A 27,590-nucleotide genomic window follows, 5' to 3' on the forward strand; every position below is an offset into this window, starting at 1 on the left:
CAAATCTCCACCTCAACCTTGGTTAAGTTTTAAAACTGTCTGAAGCCTAAAGTTAGTCAGTAATTAATGCATGCACCCTGACTGCACTGAAGGCAACAAAAAGTTGCTTAGGTAGGGGGGTCTATAAATGCAAATATACATTAGCAGTTACTACCCATAGCACACAAGATTACCTTCCACTTTTGCCCATTAGTTAGGGCACTTATGTCCTATTGCTGCAATTTATATTTCCCCCCCCCCCCCCCCTTCCAAGGCCTTTTAACAGAAGTAAAATTCTGTTGAAGACTAGTAGTTAATAATTGCTATGTGCTTCCAGGCAACAGCGATATTTGGGTTAATCAGCACCCAGGGGGGCCCTGTATAAATGGAATGTCTCCTAGCCACGGTCAATGTGGATCTCTTCCAGCTTGGAAAACCAGAACAGCCAATCTGGCTAATTGATAAAATAGTCACATCCTCCCACTGGGTATGAGAACCATTACATTCCTTAGTAATGGAGTGTTTAACATTAAAGTTTTTCCCCACTGGCTGTACTCTTGTTAATTTTACTTTTGCTGAAGGCTTGTAATGTCAGTTGATATTACTAATCAAGGGCATTGCCACTGTAATGTGAGATTAGTGTGTGCAGGATTGCATACATTCACATCTCCGCAGTCAGTTTTAAACCTCTTCCCATTACTACACCAAAACCTTCAGACACCTCCTCTATCGAATCCACTGGTATTTTTCTACACAAGGCTGGAGGGATATGCTTTACTATGACTGCACCTCAGCAACAGGTTGATGTAGCCATGACAAACTGGCAACACAGGATTTAGTTCGCACTAAGATCCGTTATAGGCAGACGTCTGGTCTGACTTACCTTCAATCACTAGTATAAACAGAATTATACAGACACAAAAGGAACTATTGTCCCTCTAACAGGCTGTTCCATTCAATTTTTTATTACTAGAGGATTGCAGAGTTTGCTCTGCCAAGTTCATTCTGGCTTCAACATAAACAGGGTGCTAAGTAATAGTGGCATCTTGGTTGAAATCATTTGTTGGAGCTTAAGGGGTATTAACTCTTTTTTACACCACAAACAGGAGCTGCATTCAGTAGACTGTAAATGCACATTGAAGTAGCTGGTGTAATTTTGTAGCACAGTAAATATTCAGACACAGGCTCAAGCTTTGAACTGCTGGTGTTTTGAGGTATATAACTGCACAGCAAACTTGACCCAAGATTGTGAAGCTAAATGAAAACAGCATTTCCAGCAGGCTTCTTTGTGGATAAAATGGGATGGACAGAGTCTGTCAACATAACTTGCATTTTATACAGTACCTAATGTAAGAAAATGTCCCAAGGTGTTTCACAAGACAATCAGGCAACAGTAGATGCCAAGACTAGGGGGACTAACCAAAAATTGTCAGAGGTGGTTTTTTTTTTTGGGGGGGGGGGTGTTGGGTTAGAGAGCGATGTTTAGAGCTTGGGGCCTTGACCGCTGAAGTACAGTTGCTAATGGTGGGGCAAAGGGAGCACAATAATAGTTAGAGGAATGGAGAGATGGTTGTCAGACTGGAGGTTATAGAAATAGGATGGGGAAAGATCATTAAGGGATTTTATATTTGAGGCATTGGGAGAATTGAAAGCTAAATATAGGTCAGGACAGGGGTGATGAGTGAGCAGAACTTGGTGCAGGATAGGTTACAGGTAGAGGTTGGAATGAGCAGGAATGAGGGTGGCAGAGGCAGGAGTGGAAATAGACAGTCTTTCTGATGGAGAGTATGTGGGGTCGAAAGCCAAGTTTGAGGTCAAATAGTATGGAGAGAAAAAGAGTCTGGTTTAGGTTTAGCCTCAGCCAGTAGCCAGGGAGGAGGATGAAATCAGTGGTGAGGGTACAGAGCTTGTAGAAGCTACCAAAGATGATGGTTTCAGTCTTTCCAATGTTTAACTGGAAGGAAATTGCAGCTCATCCAAGACTGGATCTCAGGTTAGCATTCTGACATGCAATGGATAGGTCGAGCTGGATGTCAGTGTACATGGGGAAGGTGACCCCTTGGCGAATCAGATGTCCCCAAGGGGCAGGGCAGCGGAGGAAGAGGAGAGGGCGAAGATCAGATCTTTTGGGAAATCAAGGCATCAGCACAGGGATGGTAAAAAGCCATTACTGGAGATGTTCTGGCTACAATCAGATAGACAAGAGTAGAACCAAGCAAGGGCAGTCCCATGGAGTTGGATAAGGGAGGAAAGGTGGTTGCAGCACCAACCTCCACTGCCATGTCAAGGAGGGATAATGCAAAACAGTCACAGAGGATGCATCAGTACAGCAAGACCCAAGCTCTGGCTGTGATGGTCTGCAGCAAGCTCATACAATTCAACTTCAATTCCATCACTTCCACTGTCTTAAACACGAGTTGGATTTTGACAGGAATCTGAAGTGCTTCACACCTTAACTAACCTCAGCTTTTTTCTTCGCTCCTTTCCCTGAGAAGGCACTGTATCCCGCTAAGGGATGGTTCCAAAAAAGGTACCAGCCATAAAGGTGCTACCTGACCCAATATCCATCTTTTCATAAACAAGCCTGCATGTCATCAGATTATTCAAGGTGACGGGCTGGGGAAATGATCACCGCCAATCAGCATCCATTCCTCTGTCACCAACCACACATGCTCTTTCCAGTGGAAGGCGATAGGTTTGTGGTCAGGAGCGGGAAGCTGGGCTGATTCACCCTCACCACCACCTACCTAGGTACTGAGGCCAACTATAGTGCCCCTACTGCTACCCTAGTTAAGATCAGCAAACTCGGCACAAACAATTGAATCTAGTCTATTGGCTCAATTCCACACTCGGTATTTCCTTTAATTTAAACCCTTAAATTCTGAATAGCTGGAAAACAAACTTCAGAATCAGACAGACATTGACCCATCCTTACCTTTCCTTCATCTGCAAACCGCTTCAGATAATCCTTCAGTTCAGACTTTAAATCATTGTATTCTAGAGGGGGGGAAAAAAACCACAAAACAGCTCCATACTCAGTGAATGTCAGGATTTCATTCTATGGTCAACAGTATTATTCTACAAAGTTTGTTGCAGTCAAGCAACACTTCACAGGCACCTTACCATAGAAACCCAGACAAACAAAAGCTGCAGACTTTAATAGTGTTTTCACCACACACCACTTAGAATATTTTGTCCAATCACATTATAAATATGCAATATTGAAGACCAGAGACCATTTGCTTTGGTGTCATTTTTCAGAGACTCATTTTCACTTGTAAAAAAATAACCCACTTGAGAATTTATTGCTCATGAGGTTTTAGCCTGGACCTAATCTTATTGTTCCCCATATATGGCCTCAAAAAAAAAAAAAATAGGAGTTGGAAAAATAACTTCAGTACTGTACTTGGAGTAAATCTAACTGCTTTGAAAGGAATGTGTAGATATGACTTCGTAAATCTGTCATGAGGGGGGGGGGGGGGGGAGAAAGAGAGGCGCTTCAGGGGCCTAGTAGAAATGGAAATGCACTAGTGATATTGAAACCCCAACCCCACACTCCAAACATGCACATCACATCCTGAACAGAAAATTTTCAATCCCTATATAGTTATCACAAAAAAAAACAGCGCCAGATTTTACTTCTTCTGTCGTCTTGCAATCTCCAGAGGATCCGTGTACATATTCAGTACAGAAGTTCAAATGGTCTTTGGAAAAACAGCAACATAACAGATGTTACACTAGAGACTGATCTTGCTTCACATGGATCTTTAAATGGTCTCGCAATCACATTGTGCAATGAGCTCTGTAATAGGTGACCCAACATGTGGGGGTTCAAACCAATTCACTTTAGAAAAAGTTAATTCAATTATAACCAAAGAGGACCCGTTTACCATAAATGAGTTCAACTTGCTGGATTCTATTCATGTTACTCAGAGCAGTCATTAATGGATCGCATCTCTCTCCGTCAGTCTCTTCATCAGTTTTGCCTTTATTCTCATAGGCCAGCACTGTGTCAAACTCGTCCAACAGAAAGGAGATTTCTAGTTCTTTATACAGGTTCTGAAAAGAAGCACCAACTCTTGCATGTGAATACAGACTGATCTGGTCATAATTAGAAAGATTTTATAGCAGCACCCTGCCAACCAAAATCTCACTTCTTAAAAAAACATCCTACAATGTCAATCTCATTCAGGTCAAAGTGATTCAGGAAAGAAAAACAAAAATACAGAAAAGGGAAAGACAGACATTTAAAAAAAAAACTCCTGTAAAAGCTGCATCTCAGACACACTCGTGTTCTGTATTAATACATTGATGCACAATTCCAGTGTACACAAAGCTTGGTCCTCGTATCCCATTTAAAATGAACCCATGTTCCTTCGCAACTATCTCTTGTCTTTAAAAGCACTTACAGCAACTTAACAGAACAGTAACACTGTGGAAGATGTATGTACTAGCCTGGAATGCAAGAGCAACTTTGTCAGGAATAAAAGCATAAACATTCTAATTATTTTGTTTTCAGAGGGGATATACTGCCAAATTCCTCTCCTCTCTCACCCCATCACCTTTGCACCTCATCCACTTACATGTCTAGATACAGAATGAATGTATTTACATATACAATAGAGCCTTTGACAAAACAGCAAAAGACACCCAAGTTGAACATGTTTTAGGGAGACATCTTACATAGGATATACAGCCCAACCAGTCTGACAGTGTTTATGCTCCACTCGAGTCTCATCTAAATCCATCAGCATAACCCTCTATTCCCTTCTCCCTCATATGCTTGTCTAACCTCACCTTAAATGCATCTATACTATTCGCTTCAACCGTTCCCGGTGGTAGCGAGTTCTACAATCTTACTACTCTTTGGGTAAAGAAGTTTCTTCCGAATTCCCTATTGGATTTCTTGCTGACTATTTTATATTTGATGGCCTCTAGTTTTGCTCTTCCCCACAAGTGAAAACACGCTCTCAAAACCTTTCATAATTTTAAAGACCTCTATTAGGTCACCCCTCAGCCTTCCCCCCCCCTCCCCAAGAGAAAAGAGACCCAGCCTGTTCATCCTTTCCTGATATGTATACCCTCATTTCTGGTATCATCCTTGTAAATCTTCTCTGCACCCTCTCCAATGCCTCTATATCCTTTTTATAATATATCGACCAGAGCTGTACACAGTACTTTAAGTGTGGTCTCACAAGGTTCAATACAGGTTTAGCGCAACTTCTCTACTTTTCAATTCTATCCCTCTAGAAATAAACCCTCGTGCTTGGTTTACTTTTTTATGGCCTTGTTAACCTGTGTCGCTACTTTTAGTAATTTGTGTATTTGTACTCAGATCCCTTTGTTCCTCTACCCCACCTAGACTTGCACCCTCCAAGTAATAAGTGACCTCCTTATTCTTCCTACCAAAATGTAATCTCATTTATCTGTGTTGAACTTCATTTGCCAATTATATTTAGCAAATTTATTAATGTCCTCCTGTAATATGTTGCAGTCTCCTCAGTATTGACTATCTCCCCCCCAATTTGGTGTCATCTGCAAATTTAGAAATTGTATTTTGGATTCCAAAGTCTAAATCGTTAATGTAAATTATGAACAGCAGTGGTCCCAGCACTGATCCTTGTGGAACATCACTACCCACCTTCTGCCACTGTGAATGGCTACCCTTTACTCCTACTCTGCTTTCTGGCCTGAACTCAGCTAGCTATCCATTCTGCTACTTGTCCCCCGACTCTGCATTCTCTGACCTTGTTCATCAGTCTATTATGAGGTACCTTATCAAAGGCTTTTTGAAAATCTAAATAAGTTACTTGTGATCTTTCATTACAGGAGTTATCATTTTTAAATTAATAATCTATTACAGGAGTTATCATTTTTAAATTAATAATCTATTACATTGTGTTTGCAGAGTGGCTCCCTTTCCAAGTCTGATTGTAACTGGCGGCCCAAGACCGGTTTCCAAAATAAGAGACAAAACTGCAAATGCTGGAAACAGCAAAAACAAAATGTTGGAAATATACAGCAGGTCGGATAGCATCGGTAGAAGGAAGACAGGTTATTAACATTTTGGGGTGAAACCCTTCATCAGAGTTCCAGTGAAGAATTGCACACCCAAAACATTAGTACGGCGCGGGTAGGCCTCAGAGCGGAGGCGGCGGGTATCCGAGCGGCAGCGACCTATAAAAGGTAAGCCCGAGGCGCGGGTAGGCGTACCAATCTCCGAGGGAGAGAAGTAAAAAGTAATCAAGGTGTGACGTCACCACAAAGCAGGTAAGTGATTGGTTGGGAGTATTTCTCTCTTTTTTAAAACTTTAACTCTGTGGTTTATAGTTTTTAAGGTCTCTGTGGTGTAGCGGGACAGTTTGTAAACCAGGGCCCTTAAATAGATCATTTAAAAATAATAAATTTAATTAATTACATAGAATGTCAGAGCAGGTGATGTGTTACTGCTGCAATATGTGGGAGCTGGTGGACACCATTGATGTTCAGTGATCACATTTGCAGTAAGTGTTGGCTGCTCGAGGAACTCCAGCTCTGTGTTGATGAGCTGGAGTCAGAGCTTCAAACACTGCGACACATCAGGGGGGGGGGGGGGGGGGAGAGTGTTACCTGGACTCGGTGTTCCAGGAAGTAGTCACACCAATTAGATTAACTAATTCAGATGTAGTCCGTGGTCAGGGACAGGAGGGTGTGACTATGAGTGAGGCAGGTACAGGGATCCAGGAGGTAGTGTTGGAGGAGCCGCAGCCCTTGCTCTTGTCCAACAGGTTCGAGGCTCTTACTCCGTGAGGACGGGAACAAGGACTGCAGGGAGGATGAGCAACCTGGCCACAGCACCGTGGAACGAGGGGCCATTCAAGTGGGGGGGGGGGGGGGGGGGGAGTAAAAAGAAATGTTGTAGTGGTAGGGGATAGTATCATTAGGGGGATAGATCGGGGCTCTCGGCTACAAAGAACCCTAAGGCCTGCCTGGTGCCAGGGTTAAGGACATCGCCTCTAGGCTGGAGAGAAACTTGGAGTGGGAGGGGGAGGATCCAGTTGCCGTGGTCCATGTTGGTACTAACGACATAGATAGGACAAGGAAAGAGGTTCTGCTGAGGGAGTATGAGCAGCTAGGGGCCAAATTAAAAAACAGAGCCACTAGGGTAATAATCTCTGGATTACTACCTGAGCCACGAGCAAATTTGGCTAGGGTAAATAAAATCAAAGTTAAATGTGTGGCTCAAAGACTGGTGTGGGAGAAATGGGTTTTGCTTCTTGGGACACTGGCACCAGTACTGGGACAGGAGAGAGCTGTTCCGTTGGGACGGACTTCACTTGGCCAGTGCTGGGACTAGAATCCTGGCGAATAGAATAACTAGGGTTGTAGAGAGGGCTTTAAACTAATTAGTGGTGGGGAGGTTTCAAGAGAGCAAAAAATAAAAATGTCAGCAGAGAAGGCAATAGAGCAAGGTAGCAGTGGGGGAATTAAAAACCAGAGCGTGTCAGGAAGGGACAGAATGTAAAAAGATAAAAGTAGTAAAGGGGGTAAAAGCAGGAATAAATTGTCACCAAACATATTTAAAAGTTCTTTATCTGAATGCACGCAGCATTCGTAACAAAATAGACGAGTTGACGGTACAAATAACTACACATGGGTATGATCTGGTGGCCATTACAGAAACATGGCTGCAAGGTGACCATGACTGGGAACTAAACATCCAGGGGTATTTGACAATTAGGAAGGACAGACAGGAAGGAAAGGGAGGTGGGGTGGCTATGTTAATAAAGGATGGAATCACTGCAATAGTGAGAAATGATATTGGGTCAAAGGATCAGGATAGTGAAACAGTTTGGGTGGAGATAAGGAATAAGGGGAAAAAGTCACTAGTGGGCGTAGTCTACAGGCCTCCTAACAGTCGCAACTCTGTTGGTTGGAGTATAAATCAGGAAATAGTTGGGGCTTGTAATAAGGGAACAGCTATAATCATGGGGGATTTTAACTTTCATATTGACTGGACAAATCAAATTGGGCAGGGCAGCCTTGAGGAAGAGTTCATAGAGTGCATTAGGGACGGGTTCCTTGAGCAGTATGTTACTGAACCAACCAGGGGGCAGGCAATCTTAGATCTGGTCCTGTGTAATGAGACAGGATTAATAAAAAATGTCATAGTAAAGGATCCCCTTAGAATGAGTGACCATAACATGGTTGAATTCCAAATTCAGTTGGAGGGTGAGAGTTGGATCTCAAACCAGCATACTAAGCTTAAATAAAGGAGACTGTGAAGGTATGAGAGCAGAGTTGACTAAAGTGGACTGGGAAAATAGATTAAAGTGTAAGACGGTACATGAGCAGTGGTGTACATTCAAGGAGATATTTCACAACTTAAGAAAAATATATTCCACTGAGGAAAAAGGGGCGTAAAAGAAAAGACAGCCATCTGTGGCTAATTAAAGTAATAAAGGATAGTATCTGACTGAAAACAAGGACATATAAAGTAGCCAAATCTAGTGGGAGGATAAAAGATTGGGAAGCATTTAAAAGCCAAAGAATAACTAAAAGATTAATTAAGAAAGGGAAGATAGATTATGAAAGTCAACTAGCAAAAAATATAAAAACAGATAGCAAGAGTTTCTACAGTTATATAAAAAGAAAAAAGGGTGGCTAAAGTGAATGTTGGTCCCTTAGAGGACGAGACCGGGAAATTAGTGGTGGGGAACATGGAGATGGCAAAAACGCTGAACAAATATTTTGTATCAGTCTTTACAGTAGAGGACACTAAAAATATCCCAACACTGGACAAACAGGGGGGGGGGGGGGGGGGGAAAAAGAGCTAAACACGATTAAAATCACTGAGGTGGTACTCGGTAAGATAATGGGACTAAAGGCGGATAAATCCCCTGGACCTGATGGCTTACATCCTAGGGTCTTGAGGGAAGTAGCGGTAGGGATTGTGGATGCATTAGTGGTAATTTTCCAAAACTCCCTGGATTCAGGAAAGGTCCCAGCAGATTGGAAAACTGCTAATGTAACACCCTTATTTAAAAAGGGAAGTAGACAAAAGGCTGGAAACTATAGACCAGTTAGCCTAACATCTGTGGTTGGTAAAATGTTGGAGTCCATTATTAAGGAAGCAGTAACAGGACATTTGGATAAGCATAATTTAAGCGGACAGAGTCAGCATGGTTTTATGAAGGGGAAGTCATGTTTAACAAATTTGCTCGAATTCTTTGAGGACGTAACAAACAGGGTGGATAAAGGGGAACCAGCGGATGTGGTGTATTTGGACTTCCAAAAGGCATTTGACAAGGTGCCACACACAAGATTACTGCACAAGATTTTTTTAAAAATCAAGGGATTGGGGGTAATATACTGGCATGGGTGGAAGATTGGCTATCTAACAGAAAACAGAGTTGGGATAAATGGTTCATTCTCAGGTTGGCAATCAGTGACTAGTGGTGTTCCGCAGGGGTCAGTGCTGGCACCCCAACTCTTTACAATCTATATTAACGATTTGGAGGAAGGGACCAAGTGCAACATATCCAAGTTTGCTGACGATACAAAGATGGGAGGGAAAGCAGTGAGTGAGGAGGACATAAAAAACCTGCAAAAGGACATAGGCAGGCTAAGTGAGTGGGCAGAAATTTGGCAGATGGAATATAATGTTGGAAAGTGTGAGGTTATGCACTTGGCAGAAAAAAATCAAAGAGCAAGTTATTATCTAAATGGAGAGAAACTGCAAAGTGCTACAGTACAAAGGGATCTGGGGTTCCTGGTGCATGAAACACAGAAGGTTAGTATGCAGGTACAGCAGGTGATCAGGAAGGCCAATGGAATCTTGGCTTTTATTGCAAGGGGGGATGGAGTATAAAAGCAGGGAAGTTTTGCTTCAATTATACAGGGTATTGGTGAGGCCACACCTGGAATACTGCGTACAGTTTTGGTTTCCATATTTAAGAAAAGATATACTTGCTCTCGAGGCAGTTCAGAGAAGGTTCACTCGGTTGATTCCGGAGATGAGGGGGTTGATTTATGAGGAAAGGTTGAGCCTCTACTCATTGGAATTCAGAAGAATGAGAGGCGATCGTATCGAAACATAAGATTGTGAGGGGGCTTGATCGGGTGGATGCGGTTAGGATGTTTCCACTGAGGGGTGAGACTAGAACTAGGGGGCATAATCTTAGAATAAGGGGCTACCCTTTCAAAACTGAGATGGAGACACTTCTTCACTCAGAGGGTAGTAAATCTATGGAATCTGCTACCTCAGAGAGCTGTGGAAGCTGCGACATTAAATAAATTTAAAACGGAGATAGACAGTTTCCTAGCTGATAAGGGAATTAGGGGTTACGGGGAGCGGGCAGGGAAGTGGACGCGAGTCTGGGTTCGGATCAGCCATGATCCTATTGAATGGCGGAGCAGGCCCGAGGGGCCGTATGGCCTACTCCTGCTTCTTATGTTCTTATAAGCTGCCATTTCACTTTACAGATGCTGACTGACTAGTTAATCCCCAGCATTCTGGTTTCAAAAATGATAATAGAAAAAAAGAGAACTTGTTGTCCTTAAACAAAAAAAAAATTCCAGTGTTTGAGTTTAACTTAGGCACAAGATAAATTAAACAAGAAAAGCTATCCTGCAAGTCAAGAACATTAAGAAAATAGGCTGTGCAAGAGACCAAACAAACGTTACCATGCAGGACTGGCAGGCACACAGCTTGTTGCGCCAGTTGTGAGGCCAGTAGGTGGCACAGTCTCTCTGAACATCGCTTCTCTTTCTCAGTTGCTGCAGTTTGCACCCAGCATCCTCTGCAGCAGCATCCTCCTTCACACTGCAACTAGCTTCATTGCCATTGGCTGCCTGGGATAGAAAAATGGTGCAACCTTTTTTAAAAACTATAACTTCAGGTGTCAAACATTTAATAGAAGGAATGCACCTAAATTACAGCTTTCTAGTACCATTGTGTATTGTAAACTACATTGTCAATAATGGTTGCCTTGGAGTGATTAACTGGCAGCAGGGGGGTTAAGATTCATGATCTAGACCACAAAACCAAAACCCAAGCAGCTTACAACAAACCTTTGAATTATTGGGATAAGATTACTGTAGGTGCCAATACAGAGTGGAATAACCCTTAGGTTCCAGATAGTCAAGACATGTCCTTTAAAGATTATAGATGCAGTGATCACAGTTGAATGAAAGTCCTTAAGTCATAAACATTCAGGGTCAGGGGAAAACAGAAGGCAAAAAAAAAAAAATGCAATTGAAAAACAGCAGCAACTAAGTGTTTGGGGTGACTGATAATGTGTGAAGTTTATAGAATTGGACCCAACAGTAAAAACATGAGAGCAACATTGCTGCAAGTGCACCATGCAAAGTCAGAGATGGGTGTGTCTGATTTAAAGCACAGCTCAGGACAGGTTCATTTAACTTGCTTTGGAAGTCAAGTGGCAGAGTCTGGTCTTCCTGGCTTTACATCAGTACTGTGGCGATACTCAAGGAGCTTTTGTTGAGCCAGGGAGTAAGGTAGATCAAAAAAAATGCCTGAAAAAAAAAAAGTTAGTACTACCTTCTCCAGGCCGGACGGAGTACAGCACGGTCTGACGGAAAAATACCATTATACGATCATATAAACTTCCACAGCACAGGCAGCTAAGTTAGAGTGATGGGCAAAACATACTTAAATTGATTATCTTAAAATTATACCTTCTAGTTACAGACTCACCGACAACCAGTGGAAAAAGTTTCCCCTTATTTACTTCATCAAAATCTCCCAATTTTGAAAACTGCTGTTATATCTCCTCTTCAACTTGCTTTGCTCCAACGAAAGTTACTCTAGTTTGTCCTCGCAACTAAAGCCGCTCATGCCTAGGATTATAGCGAATGTCTTCTGCACCCTCTCTGTGCAAGTTGCTGAAAACGGGACACAATAGCCTAACCAATGATTTGTATAGGTATAGGAAAAGGACAAGGGATGGAACTAAGCAGATAGTTCCATCAGAGAGCTGCCACAGGCTCAATGAACCAAATATTCCTGTGTTGTAAATGTCTATGGTCATTGCCCAATTGGGAGTGCAGTGCTCAACTATGCCACATAGTGGCTGATTTTATGGTGGCATGTACCACAAGAAAATGAAGTACATATGATGAATTGTTATAAACCCTGCATATAAACACAAATTCAGGCTTCAACATACAGGAGCATGGAAAATCTATTTGGTTTACCCAAAGTAAATAGATTATAGTGCTAGTGAAAAATCAAGGTCACCTCAGGTTTCTTCTCAACTTTACAGCTTGTGGAGGGTTCGTTGTGCTTGGCTCTGGTTTCCTCGCATTTCATTGCACAAGCCATTGTTTTCTGGCTATGCGAATCTCCATTTTCCTGTATCGCACACACATCAACAATGCCATCCTCCACTTTGGTCAGTGATCCACAGTTACCAGCATCTGCTGCCTTGTTCACTGGAAGAGTGTACAAAAAGGAACTTTAATGACCAGATCTCACTCTCCCCCTTTCTTCCCCCCCCCCCACCCGGACGGGCTGCCTCCCATTCATTCATTTTCCTCCTCTTCCTCCCCCTTTCATGAGATAAAATAGACAAAGGGTAACAAACGATACACCTTACCCTTAACTTTATCCTCCCCCCCCATCCCCAGTTCATTTGAAGATACTAACTGGTGCTGGGACACCACTCCACAGTCGCCATCAGCTCTCCTTTACCTGCCTCCGCCCCCCAAGCAAACCGAAAAGTGAATTCAATCAGGACGCAAACTTGGTAGAGCAGCTAGTAGAATGCTGGGTTCCCAATGAGTTCAAACCCCAAGCAAAGCTAAAGTAAACTCACCCAACCCTCGTTAGGCAGTGCTACAAGGTTATGATCAGGCGCCCTGACAGATCACCAGATGGCAGAATCAGTCCCACCCCACTAAAGCACACCTGTAGTCAGTCACACCCACCAACATTACCAGTTCGTGACATGTTAGAACACAACGAGCCACCCAAGATACAACAAGCTTTTAATAAACACAGGGTACGATCATGTTCACAGCTCCTAAAAAGCAAATTCCACTGCCCGGCCAAGATTTGGCACTTTGTGATTAAACAACAGTAACAAACATCTGGAGTAGTTTTAATACAGGATTTAGCATTCTCAAAAGGATTAAAAATATACTTAAAAAATTTAAATCAGTTGAACCAATCTTCTTAGAGAGGATAATCTCCAGCAGGTTACATGCAATATCAGTTTGGCTTCAGATCATTGAAAACCAATCTAAAATAACATTCACTCTTAACCAGCCATGATTGTTTACCCCCTCGTTAAAATGTAGGCCACAAAGCCCCACTGAACGCCACTTGCTAACAATCTCTTGGTTCACCAAGCAGCCAATCAGCAAATTGTGTTGCCATGGACATCACAAAATAATTTCAAAGCGACAGTTCTTGTCTCTCTCTCTCTCTCTCTCTCTCTTCCTTTCCCTACACATAGCACTAGTCATCAGCTTTTTCCCCATCTGGCAGCAGGTCAAACTAACTCCCAAGAACACCACCACCAGAGATCAACGAGTAGTGCAAATCTGGCCATAATTTGGTAATTTTACTCAAAGGTCAGACAGTGGAAAATAAACTGGTGTACCTAACCTGGGAGTACCCGAATTACACTGGGCTCGTTACCCAACACAAGAGATTCCCAAAGGTCAGTGAGCACAAACAAAGACAAAAATCCATTAAGGTGAAAGATGGCTTCTCTACTTTTGTTCACTTTAAATTAACATCGCCACTGCAGTGCTTGGTCTGATGTTGGTGCGGTTGCAGCAGTTAAACAGCGTGGGTGTGATCTGTAGCAAGCAACATCTCTGCAGCACTAGGCAGTGAAGGACCTAACTGCCACATTCAACAAGTGCCGATGAAGAGGCTTTACTAAGTTTCTCAGCTCTCAGAGCAGAGAACAGCCTCAACTCAAGCAGCAGAGCCAAGATGCTTCCTACCTGCCACATGTGCTGCGTAGGCCCAAAGAAACGAGCATCTCTTCATACAGCTCAGACATGCCATTTCCTGATACTCTACATTCTCGGGCAGAATGGCACCAAGATGCTAGAAATCAAACAATGGTCACAAATTAAATCGGCATTTAAAAATCGCTTAATGCAGTAATCACAACAGGAATAAAGGCGTACTGCACAAGATTACTAATGGAGGCTGCTATTTTAGTAAAGCCATCACCAAAATAGTAGACAGAAACTGCATACGAATGTTTCACCGCGTTCATTACCAATATCCTACAGAACCATTTCAATCACTCAGTCTTAAAACTGCAGATCCTGACGCAAGTGCCGGACCTCCACCAATGTCAGTTCACAGGACTGCTAGCGACCAAGTGTTGTTATGGTAAATAGCAGCTTTGATTTAAAGTTATTTATTTATTTTTAAAAACAAGGTTCATAAAGCTAAATATACAGAATGTAATATATGCTAAACACAGCAAGGGTGGTGGAAGCAGATTCTATAGTACCTTTCAAAAAGGGAATTGGAGATACACTTGAAAAGGAAAAGTTTGCAGGGCTACGGGCAATGTTCCCTCAATGTTTTTGTGCGCGCTACCTTTAAACTTGCTGCGCAGACGGTATTTTAGAAGGAACAGCTTTTGAGCAGCCCGTGCGGTGTTTTCCCCGATTGCTGCAGGGCCGCAGCTTAGAGGGAACGTTGGCTATGGAGAAAGAGCAGAGGTGTGCGACTAATTGGATAGATTTTTTCAAAGAGCCAGCTGCAAGATTTTATAGCACAAATAGGAGAAACTCCATTTTGCAGTGGATTGCAAATGTCCCTCCAGTTAATGATGTTACAGTAAGTGACAGGCAAGTAGCACAGAGCAACAGCTACACTACAGTATCTGCAAGGTGAAAAGAAAATGGGGAAAGGTTATGAATGTGCGCACCTGGCACAGAGTTCTGCCCGCTGAAACGCAGGTGGGAAACAAGACAGAAGACAGACAGGATTTTCGAACCATTCGCTCTGGATGTGCTTCGTGTGCAGTGCTCTCAATTCCTAACATTTGGCCCAAAAAGTGTCAAGATGCAAAGGGTTGTGGGGAATTTGTGACTGCTTCCATAAAACAGTTTAAAATAAGAATTATCCAGGCTGGAGAAACTGAAGCGGGCTGCTTAATTTAAACAAAACTAACCTACAACTGATTGGACCCATAGAAAGACACACAAATCTAAGGGCTAGCGGATTGTTAACATGCAGCCCAGTGTATTAGTTACACAGACTAAAACAGAGTGCAGGGAAGATGAATGGATCATTAAAGTGAGATTATGCAAACACGTTAGAACATAAGAAATAGGAGCAGGAGTAGGCACGGTGGCATAGTGGTTAGCACTGTTGCCTCACAGTGCCAGGGACCCGGGTTCAAATCTGGCCTCGGGCGACTGTCTGTGTGGAGTTTGCACATTCTCCGTGTCTGCGTGGGTTTCCTCCGGGTGCTCCGGTTTCCTCCCACAGTCCAAAGATGTGCAGGTTAGGTTGATTTGGCTATGATAAATTGACCCTTAGTGTTAGGGGATTAAATACGTGGGGTTACGGGGATAGGGTGGGATATGTGTCGGTGCAGGCTCGATGGGCCGAAATGGCCTCTATCTGCACTGTGGGGATTCTGTGATTCGGCTCCTCGAGCCTGCCCGCCATCCAATAAGATTATGCCTGATCTGATTTTGGCCTCAACGCCACTTTCCCGCCCGCTCCCCGTAACCCTCGACTCCCCTGTAGCTCAAATATCTGTCTATCTCTGCCTTGAATATATTCAATGACCCAGCCTCCACAGCTCTCTGGGGTAGAGAATTCCAAAGATTCACAACCCTCAAAGAAATTCCTCCTCATCTCAGTTTTAAATGGGTGACCCCTTATCCTGAAACTGTGCCCTCTAGTTCTAGATTCCCCCCACAAGGGGAAACATCCTCTCAGCATCCACCTTGTCGAGCCCCCTCAGAATCGTAGGTGTTTTAATAAGATCACCTCTCATTCTTCTAAACTCCAATGAGTATAGGTCCAACCCGCTCAACCTTTCTTCATAAAAGACAACCCCTTCATCTCAGGAATTAACCTCATGAACCTTCTCTGAACTGCCTCCAATGCAAGTATATTCCTCCTTAAATAAGGAGACCAAAACTGGGGTGAAAGATGAGCTTGAGAGATCATCCAGATCACATTTCCTCCACCCCCCCCCCCTGACTGGTACCATTTTGAATGGTTGCGTGTGATTTAAAACATTTTTTTTTTTTTTTTTTTAAATGCCTTGAAAAGAGACCACTTTATTGGACTTTGACAACCTATTTGCCCACATTAGCTTTGCTTGAATAAAAATGGAATTTACTAAATTTAATGGATCTTCAATCTAGAATACGGTTTTCTACCTACTTTTTCATGCTGTGCAAATATAATAAAATTGATTTCTAAAATGATATCCAACAGACAACGGCTATTATTGATCCGAGAACACCAACAGGAACAGCTGGTTAGTGAAGTGGTTTTTAAGCATCATTAAGCTTTCTAAAAAATAAAATTTTACAAGATAAATTCTTACAGAACAAAGAAAAACTAGTTAAGCGTCTAAAGAACAGATTGAACCCACTGATTTAAGCAACCCAATTAACTCAACCTGCTTTACTGCACAATTCTGATGTGCTTAATTGCATTTTGGCCCAATAAAGTGTGAGTAAAGAGAGTGATCTTACATAAAACATAGAATTACATAGCATTTACAGCACAGAAACAGGTCATTTGGCCCAACTGGTCTAAGCCAATGTTTATGCTCCACATGAGCCTCCTCCCACTCTACTTCATCTAACCCTATCAGCATAACCTTCTAAACAGAGTTATCCGGAGGTGAGCCATCCGGCAAGCTGGAGCCACCGGAAAAAATCAGGAGCCGTTTTTTATTCTTTTTTCCCCCCCCCAGTCATGCACTGCAAGGTCTGTAGCTATAGCAACAGCTTTAGCTACAGACGCTTGCAGCCACACCCGAGTGTTTAGAAGCTGTTGCTAAGCAAGTGTTTGTTGTCAGATACAGAGATAAGAATCTCCGTATCTTTCAACATTAACTCTGGAGTGTCCGGCAGTTTTGAGGCAACGGCAGCAGCTCGGTCCCGTCGGTGCCGGATAGCACAAAGTTTCCTGTATTCCTTTCTCCCCCGTATACTTATCTAGCTTCCCCTTAAAAGCATCTATGCTATTCACCTCAACTACTCCATGTTCCACATTCTAACCGCAGTTTGCAGATACCAAAAATAGGCAGAGATAATCTTCAAGACTGGTCCCATTTGACTTTTCTGCAGCCTTTGACATGGACAACCACACCAACCCCCTCAGTTACCCTCGCTTGATTCCAGTCTTACTTATTTCAACATGGCCAGACCATTTTTAGCAATAGCTTCCCTTCCCACTCCCACACCATTACAACCAGAGTCACACAAGGATCCATCCTTTACCCCTCCTCTTCCTCACTTATATGCTGCCATCACCTGCAGACATGGGGTCAGCTCCTAATGTATGCTGATGATACCCAAGCGCTGCCTCTCCACTGCCGCTGTGTTGTTAAGACTGCTTGTCCGATAGCCGGTCCTCAATAAGCTGCAATTTCCATGTCAGCCGTGGCTCAGTGGCTACCACTCGCGCCCGGGAGTCAGAAGGTCATGGGTCCAGAGACTGGAGCACAAAAATCTAGGCCGACACTCCAGTGCAGTGTTGAGGGAGTGCTGCACTGTCAGAGATGCCATCTTTCGGATGAGACGTTAAACCGAGGCCCCGTCTGTTCTCTAAGGTGGACGTAAAAGATCCCATGGCACTATTTCAAAGAGGAGCAGGGGAGTTATCCCCGGTGTCCTGGTCAATATTTATCCCTCAATCAACATCACTAAAAACAGATTATCTGGTCATTATCACATTGCTGTTTGTGGGAGCTTGCTGTGCACAAATTGGCTGCCACGTTTCAACAGTGACTACACTTCAAAAGTACTTCATTGGCTGTAAAGAGCTTTGGGACATCCAGAGGTCGTGAAAAGTGCTGTAGAAATGATTATTTTTTTTTTTTTTTAAAAAGCTAAACATTGGGAAGACCAAAACCATCATCTTTGACCCTCAATAAACTCTCTAGGTCATGTTTTGGAGAAAGTATTTTGAGCTGTACAGTACTGGGCTGAAGTAATATTGCTAATAAATCAGTCACCGCTGATGGGAACAATCTGAGATAATACATTATCACAAAAACTCAATCGGTAGAACACTAGATTAAGTACAGTATATGGGTAGCAAGAACATAAAAATCACTTCAATCCCTTCACGTTTAACACTGGATAGAAGATTACTTTCCTTTTTCACCCCCCCCCGGTTAGGCTCAGTTTATTCCAATGACAACTGGATAACGGTCATTTAACAATATGCATGTAGAAGCTAGCTTGAATCATTCTTATTCTCTAATGACCAAGTCACAACAAGCCAACTTTACTTTCTCCACACAGATTTGATGGAACACAGAATGCTTTGCCACAAGAATTAGTTGAGGCAAAGAGACTTTTGCATCTTTTAAGAGAAAAAGCAGACACATATTTGAAACAGAAGATAGAAGGTTACAGGGAGAGGTCAGTGGGATTACTTTTGGACAGACACACAATCAGCTATGTCCTGTAAACCGCAATGGTTCCAAAATGATAGATCATTAAAAGAAGCGACATATGCGAACGGTTGCCTTACCCTTCCATGGAACCAATCTTCACACACCACACACTGAATCATTTCATCAGGGGTCTAGAGAAACAAGAACACACAGGTTCCATGAGGCCCCAGCCTTGCATTATAGCTAAAATTTGCAGCGTTACCAAGATCAGTTTCGGAATACCTCACCTCATCCTCAGGATCTGGATAAGGCCTCTTGCAGGTACAGTACAGCCCAAAGAAGTTGTCATTATATTTATTTTCAGAATTTGTTTTTTCTTTCTCCTGATCAAAGAAAAAAAAAGTGAAGCTGCAGGAAATCAGTGAAAACCATTTGCTGGTTAATAAAATAACTGCAAGCATTAAACTGCGTCACACCGTAAAATGAAACCCCAAAAAGTATTCACATCTCGGGTAACACTGTACAACGGACATCTGGCTCTCTGTGATAATAAATAAAGGCGGGCACAGACAGAATATTAAGGGGGACTCAAATTCAAAGTAAAACCTTCTAGAAAATGCAACAGGAAAAGAACAATGGAGCAAACACTGATGAATCACCAGTTCCTTCTCCACAACTGCATACAGTAAATACAATTCCAGTGTGTATAAGCCAGGATATGTACAGGTCCAAAATGCAATGCTAACATTCTAGATCGGGGTGACCAATAAAAAGCCCAAAAAGAAAAAGTGAACACGGACAAAAGCCACAACATTTAAATATAGTGAGCTCACTGATATCCAGTTTCTATACCTTTTCACTCCCCCCCCGCCAATCAATCTCTCATTACCTGTACAATAGCAAAATACTGCAGATCCTGGAAATCTGAAACAGAAAATGCTGGAAGCACTCAGCAGGTCAGGCAGCGTCAAGGAGATGCTGACGAAGGGATTGACCCGAAACGTTGGCTCTGTTTCTCTCTCCTCGATGCTGCAGAGTGTTTCCAGCATTTTCTGTTGTTATCTCATTACCTGTTATTCTCTCTTTCAATCACTGTCTCACATTTACTTTCCTGCATTCTTCACTGTCTCATTCCCTGTACTGCCATCACTTCACTCCAGTTTCTCTTGCTCCCCCATTCCATCTCGCATTCCTCCCCATCTTTCATTCCCTGCCATTCATTCTCTCTCCTCCCCCCCCCCCCCCGACAATGTCTCCACCTGGTTTCTCTCATTCCCTCAACAATCCATTTGTCCCCATTTCCTCATTCTCTTCCCTCACCCCCCTTTCCTCTGTCATTCCCTCGCTCCTCGTCTCTCCCATTCCTTCTTTACCTTTTCCCTCATTGCCCTCTCCCAGTGATCAGCAGTGGGTTCTTTGTCTCATAAACCTGGCACCTCCACTCCAGAAAGCAACATCTGACTTCTACCTGCTCCATGCATGAGCAGAGAGGTCAATAACCAGGGGGCATAGATTTAAAGTAATTGGTAGAAGGATTAGAGGGAGTTGAGGAGAAATCTTTTCACCCAGAGGGTGGTGGTGGGGGTCTGGAACTCATTGCCTGAAAGGGTGGTAGAGGCAGAGACCCTCATCACATTTAAAAAGCACTTGAAGTGCTGTAACCTACAGGGCTACGGACCAAGAGCTGGAAAGTGGGATTAGGCTGGATAGCGGTTTTTCAGTCGGCACAGACGATAGGCCGAATAGCGCCTGTCTGTTCTGTAAATATGATTCTATAGCAGCAGTGGTGCTGCCGTCAATTTCATCCTTTGGCAGGCTTCGCCCAAGAGGATTGGAGGGGAATTTTCCCATTCCTCCCCCCCCCCCTCCATCCCCCTATTGGCCCTGGATTTTGCCTCTCCCAAGAAATTACATGGCTGCAGGGAGGGTGAGGAAGTATCTAGTCACAGAGCTCCAGCCATCTTGAGGTATGGGGCACCTTGATGGACCAGCTGGTCTTTTCCAGCCCGTCAATTTTGTATGTTCAGCTTCAGACCAGAGGATTATTTCAGGGCTGAGTGCCTGCAGCGAGCTCCTCTCCCCACTGGATTATGGTGGTGCATTTGGACTCAAAATTGGATTTATCAAAAATATTCCACAAACATATTACTGTATCTGATCAGAGGACCATTCTGGTATCAGTTAATTATGAAGTATAACTATTTTCCAAATGGCCCTTATTCATTGTAAACAATAATTTCAACCATCAGCTTTCAATGACGTTTGGAATTTGGCTTCTAAATAACGCTCGGGTTAAAAAAGAGTTTACATTGACTGTTCCTGTTCTAAATTATCCAACTTGCTGCATACAATTTTCATTTCTACCTTCGGGAATCTGATTCCTTACAAAGGGTACAGCGATCACAGGATTTTGGAACTGGTCCTCTTGCTAATGAAGTCAATTACTAAAAAAAAAAAAAATTATTGGGGAGCGAGGAGAGATGTCAGCACCTAAAAAAAAGTGCAGAAGAGGACAGATAATCGGGTAAAGAATATGGAGCACGCAGTCTGCATCAAAAGCTAACACTGGGAAGTGCAACATGTGCTTTTAAATGCTAGAATTGCCCATGGCCCTTAGCTCCTGCTGGCAGGCTTCAACCAATTCACAACAGCTCCTACGCTACAAGGTCCATTAAAAAGCAGATTAAAAATTAATCCGAGTAAAGGCCGTGCGACAGAAACTTACCGAGAAAAACTTGCACTGCAGGTCATTAAACTTGCTGTTCCCACAATCACACCGAAAGTTTCTAGAACAATACAAGTGGCATCTTTTAGCGATAGAAATTACCCTCCAAAACTAGGCTTTACAATTGGACTACAGTGCTGTTAAAGTCAGCATTTTGCTACAATGTGTTCTTTACATCCCAATATCACGCAGTAATTTAAATATTACTGGGTTTTAGCTAAAGTTCCACTGATTTAACGCTTACAGGATATTACAAATAACCATTGTTGCCTACAGCCAAAAATGCTGGGCCTCTTGTTTATGTATACATTTTCCACAGGCATCTGCAACAGATTTCACCTCAGGTTTTAAGCATTACATTACTGGGCCTTCACCACCCAGACCGTCCACCCATTTGATTTCATCCTTCCAGAACACCATCCATCATTGTCCCATTACAACACGGGGCACCCAAGATCTTCGTCTCTGTGGGGGCGCACACTTGTGTGACACGGAGCCTCAGGGGCTGCATATAAAGTTTAAATCAACATTCCCATTCATTTGCATAGATCTCCAGTCACCAACGCCAGCAGATCCACAGATCCCTGAAGGTAGCAGGTCAGGAAGATAAGGTGGTTAAGAAGGCATACGGAATACTTGCCTTTAGACAAGAGCAGGGAGGTTATGCTTAAACTGTATTAAACACTACTTAGGCCACAGCTAGAATACTGCGTGCAGATCTGGTCACATTACAGGAAAGATGTGATTGCACTAGAGAGGGTGCAGAGGAGATTTACGAGGTTGTTGCCTGGACTGGGGAATTTTAGCTATGAGGAAAGATTGGATAGGCTGGGGTTATTTTCTTTGGAACAGAGGAGGCTGAGGGGAGACCTTATTGAGGTGTATAAAATTATGAGGGGCCTAGATATAGAGTGGATAGGAAGGATCCATTTCCCCTAGCAGAGAGGTCAGCAACCAGGGGGCATAGATTTAAAGTAATTGGTAGGAGGTTTAGAGGGGAAATTTCTTCACCCAGAGGGTGGTGGGGGTCTGGAACTCACTGCCTGAAAGGGTGGTGGAGGCAGGAACCCTAACCACATTTAAAAAGTACTTGGATGTACACTTGAAGAGCCGTAACCTACAGGGCTACAGACCAAGAGCTGGAAAGTGGGATTAGGCTGGATAGCTCTTTGTCGGCCGGCACGGACACGATGGGCCGAAATGGCCTCCTTCTGTGCTGTAACTTCCTATGATGCTATCTCGATTTAGGATTTATCCACCAATTGGGCAATGGCACCAAGAACAGCCTCTTTCAAACTCCCAGTGCCACAAAATAAGAAACAGAAGCACAAACAGAACAACGTTGGGTGGAGTTCACGGGCAGATTAACCAAGCTCGGCAGTTGCACATGGTGCACAGGCTACAGTTCGCACGTGCCTGCATTCTACAACACTGCCAGTAATGAGCCCAGTATCCTGGTCTCAACCAAACCTTCCTAGTTGTTCAGCACCTTCTGTGCAAAGAAATACTTCTTGCCACTTGTCCAATGCTTGCGCTTCACAACCCTGAGCCCGTGCCCTCTTGCCACGCTGCCTTGGTGTATTTAAATAAATAAAAATAAATAAAATGTTCTCTGTCCCATTTAGTATCTTAGCGTTCGGTTCGGAAGGTTATGGAGGGCAACGCCATACCTTTTAGTATACAATTCAAACAGCTCATGGCCTTCGTGACACTTGTAGCTGCAAGCTAAACAGATGCCAGCAGGCTGTCCTCCCTTTGGTGTGCAGGTATTACAAGCATACAATGCCTGCCTCTTCACATAGCCCTGCAAGGAAGAAGACAGCAAAGTCAGAATGAAAGCGATTACAAAGTGCAGCTGTGACATCTGCCATCACTTCTTGGAGAGAGACCATTAATGTAGCAGTTGCTGGAGCAAATCCACAAGAGGCCAACGGTGAGATTAAATGAACCTCAGAGGAAGCCGAAGTGCGAAAGTCAGTCAAGCACGGGATTTAACTCAAGGCTGCTGTACCGTTGCACTACCCGTCAAGCTGCCAGATGTGCTGAGCAACACAGACGAGAAGGTTACATGTTTGATTGCTGGCCTGTGCCAAAATCAGCTGATTTTGGACATGGTGCGAACAAAATCACCTAACTGAATAGTCCAGGGATCAAAATCAGGAGCTTCTTGGACTGTATGAGGCGCACTGGGATATCTGCATCAGAATCCCGAGAGTAGTCCATACTTAAGAAAAGACATACTTGCTCTCGAGTCAGTACAAAGAAGGTTCACTCGGTTAATCCCGGGGATGAGGGGGTGGACATATGAGGAGAGGTTGAGTAGATTGGGACTCTACTCATTGGAGTTCAGAAGAATGAGAGGCGATCTTATTGAAACATATAAGATTGTGAAGGGGTTGGATCGGGTGGATGCGGGGAGGATGTTCCCGATGATGGGTGAAACTAGAACTAGGGGGCATAGTCTTAGAATAAGGGGCTGCTCTTTCAAAACTGAGATGAGGAGGAACTACTTCACTCAGAGGGTGGTAGGTCCATGGAATATGCTGCCCCAAAAAGCTGCAGAAGCTACATCATTACATAAATTTAAAACAGAAATAGACAGTTTCCTGGAAGTAAAGGGAATTAAGGGTTACGGGGAGCGGGCAGGAATTTGGACATGAGTCTAGGTTCGGATCGGTCATGGCCCTGTGGGTAGCGGAGCGGGCCCAGGGGCCGTGTAGCCTGATCCTGCTCCTATTTCGTGTGTCTAATTCTGTTAGATTCAGGAGATGGTTCTGTGATAGTGGATTGGCGGTTAGGATCAGATCAGCCATGATCTTATTGAATGGCGGAGCAGGCTCGAGGGGCCGATTGGCCTACTCCTGCTCCTATTTCTTATGTTCTTAGTGGTTTTCAAAATGTTCCTATGCGAGACTCCCTAAAAATACTGACATTCCTGCAAATAGTAACAGAGACTCCCAAAGACCCGATCCTACCTTGAATGACTGTGCTAACTACCTAAAGGAAAATAGTACGGCGCTATACAAGGGCAAGGGGTTTCTTTCTTTCCTACAACTGCAGAAAACATTTTTGCTGTATGGAACAGAAATATCATGCTCGTAACTTAAATACAAAAATGTGACCCTACTCCCTAGATGGCAGCTGAAGGAGCACACCAGGATCATTGCAACATCTTTGTGCAGTGTCTGCATCCATTGCATTGCTGGGGCCTCTGCAGCTTATACCTCTCAACCTGCAATGTGTTCAGGAATTCTGCTGCACTTGATGCAGTTTCCTACTAAATAGGAGCAGAGAGCCTGCAGAATGCACAGGGCCACGAAATCCCTGGCTCGCACAGAACAGGGACCCTGCAGATTGCACAGGGCCACGAAATCCCTGGCTCGCACAGAACAGGGACCCTGCAGAATGCACAGGACCCTCAGTCATAGAAACATAGAAGATAGGAGCAGGAGTAGGCCATTCGGCCCCTTGAGCCTGCTCCGCCATTCAATTAGATCATGGCTGATCATCCAAATTCAGTACCCTGTCCCTGCCTTCTCTCCATATCCCTTGATCCCTTTAGCCTTAAGAAATATATCTAACGCCTTCTTGAATATATTTAATGAATTGGCCTCCACTGCCTTCTGTGGTAGAGAGTTCCACAGGTTCACCACTCTCTAGGTGAAGAAATTCCTCCTCATCTCTGTCCTAAATGGCTTACCCCTTATCCTTAGACTGTGATCCCTGGTTCTGGACTCCCCGGCCATCGGGAACACCCTTCCTGCATCTAGACTGTCTAGTCCTGTTAGAATTTTGTAAGTTTCAATGAGATCCCCTCTCATTCTTCTAAACTCCAGCGAGTATAAGCCCAATCGACCCAATCTCTCCTCATACGTCATTCCTGCCATCCCAGGTATCAGTCTGGTGAATCTTCGCTGCACTCCCTCCATGGCAAGAACATCCTTCGACAGATAAGGCGACCAAAACTGCACACAATACTCAAGGTGTGGTCTCACCAAGGCCCTGTACAACTGCAGCAAGACATCCTTGTTCCTGTACTCAAACCCTCTCGCTACGAAGGCCAACATACCATTTGCCTTAACCGCCTGCTGCACCTGCATGGTTACCTTCAGTGACTGGTGCACAAGGACACCCAGGTCTCGTTGCACTGCCCCTTCTCCCAATCTATTGCCGTTCAGGTAATAATCTGCCTTCCTGTTTTTGCCACCAAAGTGGATAACCTCGCATTTATCCACATTATACTGCATCTGCCATGCTTCTGCCCAATCACCCAACCTGTCCAAATCATACTGGAGTTTCTCGGCATCCTCCTCACAGTACACACGCCTGCCCAGCTTTGTGTCGTCTGCAAACTTGGAGATATTACATCTAGTTCCCTCGTCTAGATCATTAATATATATTGTGAATAGCTTGCACAGAGCAGGGACCCTGCAGAACGCACGGGACCCTCAGTCCCTGGCTTGCAGAGCAGGGACCCTGCAGAATGCGCAGGACCCTCAGTCCCTGGCTTGCACAGAGCAGGGACCCTGCAGAATGTGCAGGACCCTCAGTCCCTGGCTTGCAGAGCAGGGACCCTGCAGAATGCGCAGGACCCCCCAATCCCTGGTTTGCACAGAGCAGGGACCCTGCAGAATGCGCAGGACCCTCAGTCCCTGGTTTGCAGAGCAGGGACCCTGCAGAATGTGCGGGACCCTCAGTCCCTGGTTTGCAGAGCAGGGACCCTGCAGAATGTGCAGGACCCTCAGTCCCTGGTTTGCACAGAGCAGGGACCCTGTAGAATGTGCGGGACCCTCAGTCCCTGGTTTGCAGAGAGCAGGGACCCTGCAGAATGTGCGGGACCCTCAGTCCCTGGTTTGCAGAGCAGGGTCCCTGCAGAATGCGCGGGACCCTCAGTCCCTGGTTTGCAGAGAGCAGGGACCCTGCAGAATGCGCAGGACCCCCCAGTCCCTGGTTTGCACAGAGCGGGGACCCTGCAGAATGCGCGGGACCCTCAGTCCCTGGTTTGCACAGAGTGGGGACCCTGCAGAATGCACGGGACCCTCAGTCCCTGGTTTGCACAGAGCGGGGACCCTGTAGAATGCGCGGGACCCTCAGTCCCTGGTTTGCACAGAGTGAGGACCCTGCAGAATGCGCGGGACCCTCAGTCCCTGGTTTGCACAGAGCGGAGACCCTGCAGAATGCGCGGGACCCTCAGTCCTTGGTTTGCACAGAGCAGAGACCCTGCAGAATGCGCGGGACCCTCAGTCCCTGGTTTGCACAGAGCAGAGACCCTGCAGAATGCGCGGGACCCTCAGTCCCTGGTTTGCACAGAGCAGAGACCCTGCAGAATGCGCGGGACCCTCAGTCCCTGGTTTGCACAGAGCAGAGACCCTGCAGAATGCGCGGGACCCTCAGTCCCTGGTTTGCACAGAGCGGAGACCCTGCAGAATGCGCGGGACCCTCAGTCCCTGGTTTGCACAGAGCGGAGACCCTGCAGAATGCGCGGGACCCTCAGTCCCTGGTTTGCACAGAGCAGAGACCCTGCAGAATGCGCGGGACCCTCAGTCCCTGGTTTGCACAGAGCAGAGACCCTGCAGAATGCGCGGGACCCTCAGTCCCTGGTTTGCACAGAGCAGAGACCCTGCAGAATGCGCGGGACCCTCAGTCCCTGGTTTGCAGAGAGCGGGGACCCTGCAGAATGCGCGGGACCCTCAGTCCCTGGTTTGCAGAGAGCAGGGACCCTCAGTCCCTGGTTTGCACAGAGCAGAGACCCTGCAGAATGCGCGGGACCCTCAGTCCCTGGCACAACTCTCAACATTCCAAAAAAAACACGAAGCGACTCTTCTCGGGCCAATCACAACGGGCCGGAACATATTACGTAAAAATGGCGCCAGTGGGGCGCGGGTCGGAAACATTTCCAACTCATTCCCGCGGCTGCCAGTGAAGCAGCTGCTTTATTATCATTCCCTCCCTCCTCTATCGGGACCAGTCCCAATCAAGAATAAATCCCCAAATTCAAGAGTGGAAACACGGAGTGCCACCAATTAAATACGCCTTTGTTTTTGGTTAAATAAATGTATTGATTCGCATTTAAATGTCTGAAACTGATCAGTGAAATCGAATCGCTCCCCTATTGGCTCGGGGTTATTTTTTTTTGGGTGGGGGGGGCTGATGGGATCAAACCATCCACAATAACCTGATCATAATAACAGGTTTATTTTGTGCTGGGCATTCCCCTTGTTTTTCCTTTTCCCCTGGAATCAGGTCTCCCACCCAGCCCGCTTTCAGCTCGGCGTTGGCTTGGGTTTGTTTGAAATCTACGCACTTCA

At 44.7% G+C, this 27,590-nt stretch overlaps 1 protein-coding gene across 2 annotated transcripts in view; it reads right to left on the minus strand.

The window, feature by feature from the left end:
* The window catches only part of ubr7 (ubiquitin protein ligase E3 component n-recognin 7), a 29,552-nt gene that overhangs the window by 1,744 nt on the left and 218 nt on the right, over positions 1-27,590 (minus strand). Inside the window, exons 2-10 of one of the 2 annotated variants that reach the window (XM_086002791.1) lie at positions 22,953-23,086; positions 21,283-21,343; positions 18,845-18,940; positions 18,695-18,748; positions 13,939-14,044; positions 12,221-12,414; positions 10,645-10,812; positions 3,870-4,038; positions 2,915-2,976 (exon numbers count right to left, since the gene is read on the minus strand). In XM_086002791.1, coding sequence (XP_085858917.1) covers positions 2,915-2,976; positions 3,870-4,038; positions 10,645-10,812; positions 12,221-12,414; positions 13,939-14,044; positions 18,695-18,748; positions 18,845-18,940; positions 21,283-21,343; positions 22,953-23,086 — 1,044 coding nt within the window. The remainder of the gene's footprint in view (positions 1-2,914; positions 2,977-3,869; positions 4,039-10,644; positions 10,813-12,220; positions 12,415-13,938; positions 14,045-18,694; positions 18,749-18,844; positions 18,941-21,282; positions 21,344-22,952; positions 23,087-27,590) is intronic. The other variant, XM_086002792.1, reaches the window with a different exon arrangement.

This window comes from Somniosus microcephalus, chromosome 12, assembly GCF_052327205.1.
Source record: "Somniosus microcephalus isolate GS21.2 chromosome 12, FLI_Smic_1.0, whole genome shotgun sequence".
Taxonomy (NCBI): domain Eukaryota; kingdom Metazoa; phylum Chordata; class Chondrichthyes; order Squaliformes; family Somniosidae; genus Somniosus; species Somniosus microcephalus.